This window comes from Schistocerca cancellata, chromosome 6, assembly GCF_023864275.1.
Source record: "Schistocerca cancellata isolate TAMUIC-IGC-003103 chromosome 6, iqSchCanc2.1, whole genome shotgun sequence".
NCBI classification, from domain to species: Eukaryota; Metazoa; Arthropoda; class Insecta; order Orthoptera; family Acrididae; genus Schistocerca; species Schistocerca cancellata.
The window spans coordinates 86206153-86210238 of NC_064631.1; the positions used below are offsets into that span (position 1 = coordinate 86206153).

Consider the following 4086-nt stretch of genomic DNA (forward strand, 5'->3'; position numbering starts at 1 on the left):
ACCCTCCGCCACAGTGTATGGAGTAATATTGCTTGCGGAGTATGGATGTAGATGTAGATCTAGATATTGAACAAGTGCTCATAGCTCCTTATATATTTATTTTGGAGACCATGTTTACTGAACTTTTTTCTTTGTTTTCGTCCACACTATCACCTCTGAAAGCTGCCTACCCTGCAACTTCAGTAACAACGGTACCAGTACATCTTATCCATTGTCGGAGCTCTCAAAACGGTTTTCGCTTATAACAACCGCCTTGTTCAAGTACCGGGACTGTTACATCAGATTGATAAATTTATCCTTCCCTATCATCCTAGAAAGTCCGTAACATCTCGGAATCACCATGCATATAGGGTGATTTTTTTCCCACCGTGCACAAACTCTAGGGGTTGATCGATGACAGGATACGGAACAACAAAGATCTAATGAACTTATGTCTGGAAACGCAAGGTTTCCATACAACAGACCATTGTTCAGTCATAGTTTGTTACGGATACTGCGGTCTAATACGAGCTGTACCATGCAGCAACAGTTACTGTACGCAGAGGACGGTACTGATCCTCATACGTCACGCCAAAGCGCCCACTGTTGCAGGTAATTGGTAATGTTATGTCCGATTCATTTCTCTTGTTGACTCACCTTGTAGTGGATTTGATACAGCGTTGTACACAATGGTTCAGTATTCGAATCGAGAGCTTGCCACACAGTGTTTACTTACGGAAAGGCTCATGGCAACGTGCGGTGGGCAGCAAGGTTGTATCAGGAGACCTGTCCTCGCCGACAACAACCACAGCATTCAATGTTTGCAACAGTGTTTCGTTGTTTGTCTGAGACAGGGTCGTTTCAGGAAGCGGGAAATCACGAAGAACGTAACCGAGATATTCGGACACCAGACTTGGGGGAAAATCTGGTTAACACTGTGAAAGGAGACCTCCGTGTCAGTACCAGGCAGTTGGCCCACCAGTACAGGATAAGCCAGACGACTGTGTGGAACACTCTCCGTGACAATTGTTACTAACCTTCTCACTTACAGCGAGTGTAAGCCTACTAGCGATAGACTTTCCACATCGGGAGCAGGCTTGTCACTGGTTTCTTCACCAGGTATCACGATCCTGGGATTTGTGTCATCCATCCTATCCACAGATGAGGCGGCCTTTGCGCAGAGTATTATCATCAACTTTCGTTACAAATGGTTCAAATGGCTCTGAGCACTATGGGATTTAACATCTGAGGTCATCAGTCCCCTGGACTTAGTGCGACCGTAGCAGCAGCGCGGTTCCGAACTTTCGTTACAGTTACCTGTGGGACAGTGTGCAGAACCTCCGTTGTATGCTGACAGTGAATCATCAGCACCGGTGAAGCCGCAATGTGTGGGCCGGGATAACTGGCGCACGCATTTATCGACCAGTCTTCCTTCCACGTCGCGTAACAGGCCGCAACTACCAGAGCTTCTTGCTGGTGACTTTTCCTTCACTGCCGGAAGAAGTGCCATTGATAATTTGAAGGGTTCTGTGTCTGGTACATGATGGTGCTCCGGCCCGCTTCGCCGTTTACGTCCGGACTCATCTCAATCGTCTTCCCTGGTCGGTGGATTGGACTAGAGGGTCCAGTTGCATGGCCTGCCGTTCAACGGACCTCAACCCGTGTGATTTCTGGTTATGGAGCCATCTCAGAAGTATCGTGTATGCAGACCCCGTTGCAAGTGTGGAAACAATGGAGCAGCGTATTCATGCTTCCTTTTATACTGTTTGGGTGCAGCCTGACTGATGTGAACGTGTGTGACAGAACATGCTACGGCACTTACATACATGCGTTGGTACATGGATACCATTTTCAACACACACTGTGATAGTGGTTGCGTAGTATAGCACGTAATGGCTGCTGTCTCTGTAACTGTGGTGTCACCGCCAGACACCACACTTGCTAGGTGGTAGCCTTTAAATGGGCCGCGGTCCGTTAGTATACGTCGGACCCGCGTGTCGCCACTATCAGTGATTGCAGACCGAGCGCCGCCACACGGCACGTCTAGTCCAGAGAGACTCCCTAGCACTCGCCCCAGTTGTACAGCCGACTTTACTAGCGATGGTTCACTGTCTACATACGCTCTCATTTGCAGAGATGACAGTTTAGCATAGCCTTGAGCTACGTCATTTGCTACGACCTAGCAAGGCGCCATATTCAGTTACTATGTATCCTGAACAGATAATACTGTGAATCATGTACCGTCAAGAGCGACGTTCATCATTAATGGATTAAAGTTAAGTATCAAACTAATTACGTCCGCTTTCTGAATTCTAATTCCTTGTCATGTTCCAGACCTCACGTCAGTATAGTTCTTCCCTCCTCATGCCAGCCTGCGTGAGCTAAAACGCGTGCATTTCGGCCTCCAGTTGTAAGACGGTGTTGGCTCTTCTGCCAACACGACAGTAACAATGTGTGATTGGATAAAAACTGACTAGTATTGAAGCCATGGATTTCGAAACGTAAGTTCATTAGGCCTTTTTTGCTCTGTATCCTCTCATCGATCAGTTTCTAGAGTTCGTAGATGGTGGAAAAAGTCACCCTGGGCATGCACATTTACAGGTGCAGGCGCCTATAATTTTGACGCTTTGCGGCGTCGTTGGATGGCGTTTCCGGACATTGGTTCGTATGTAAAAATTGATCTACTAGAGCCACTCCACAACAAGTTTGTAACATGAATTGTGAAACACCCTGCAGATCTAAGACATGATTCAACTCTCGCATCTTTTGCTAGAACTTCAGCTCGATTTAGCAATACTCACTTGGTGAAACGGTTCGAAACCTTAAAGTTCTATTTGCTTCCACAGCTCTGCGGACACCTGTTCACGTGCACGCGCCAGCGAAAGTACACATGCACCGGACAATGGAAATGCACGTGCACAAGCCAGTGGGAACAGTGGTGGGCGTGCCCCAAGCAGTGCACGTGCACAAGCCAGTGGGAACAGTGGTGGGCGTGCCCCAAGCAGTGCACGTGCACAAGCCAGTGGGAACAGTGGTGCGCATGCCCCAAGCAGTGCACGTGCACAAGCCAGTGGAAACAGAGGTGCGCGTGCCCCAAGCAGTGCACTTGCACAAGGCAGTGGAAACAGTGGTGCGCGTGCCCCAAGCAGTGCACGTGCACAAGCCAGTGGAAACAGTGGTGCGCGTGCCCCAAGCAGTGCACGTGCACAAGCCAGTGGGAACAGTGGTGGGCGTGCCCCAAGCAGTGCACGTGCACAAGCCAGTGGGAACAGTGGTGGGCGTGCCCCGAGCAGTGCACGTGCACAAGCCAGTGGGATCAGTGGTGCGCGTACCCCAAGCAGTGCACGTGCATAGTGCCAGCAAGATGGTGCCCCACCAGCACTTGGTGCGAGTACGTCCGGTTGGGCACAGCCACAGCCACGGCCGCGTGGTGCCCGTGGTGGGGTAGGGTGCGTCGTCTGCACCTGTGCTGCCTCGTAACTCTCCGGCGGAGGAAGCCCGGCATAACGCCAGCAGCAGGACTGCACACCGTCTCAGCTGATATATTGTGGTTCAAAATTTCACGTGAAACTGTTGTCCAAATGTACAGATTACATTCCACAGTAAGGACGAAATAAATAGTCGGCATAAAAATAATTAATACAAAAACATATAACTGTGTTCAGTTCTTTATAACCCCATATCCTCCATATCCATCGCTGTTTCGTTTATGCTTATCTTCGTGTTGCTACAACAATGGACTACTAAGTTAACTGCACAAACTGTTAACTACCCCGCTAAAAGGTAACACTGTTTAATTTGTAGCACTGTAGACGTTGTGTAACTGCTAGCAGACATTGAATGACCCTACTGCACTAATGGAATTGTTTGTAGTATGGCTAGTGCGTTCGATATGGAATCAGTGCAATAACATAAGTTGACGCGGAGACCTGCCAGAATGTCAGAAAGACGCTACAGTATGAGATTTTCACTCTGCAGCGGAGTGTGCGCTGATATGAAACTTCCTGGCAGATTGGGTAGCTCACTTGGTTGAGCACTTGCCCGCGAAAGGCAAAGGTCCCGAGTTCGAGTCTCGGACCGGCATACAGTTTTAATCTGCCAGGAAGT

General features: G+C 49.0%; 1 protein-coding gene across 1 annotated transcript; it reads left to right on the forward strand.

Moving 5' to 3' along the window:
- Positions 1-2881: 2881 nt before the first annotated feature.
- On the forward strand, positions 2882-3427 carry LOC126088163 (valine-rich protein-like). Its single transcript, XM_049906286.1, has one exon. It carries the CDS (start codon positions 2882-2884, stop codon positions 3425-3427), a length of 546 nt encoding a protein of 181 aa, XP_049762243.1.
- Positions 3428-4086: the final 659 nt, after the last annotated feature.

Coding starts and splice junctions, on each gene's coding strand:
- LOC126088163 (XM_049906286.1), top strand. CDS start 2,882: ATGGAAATGCACGTGCACAAGCCAGTGGGAACAGTGGTGGGCGTGCCC.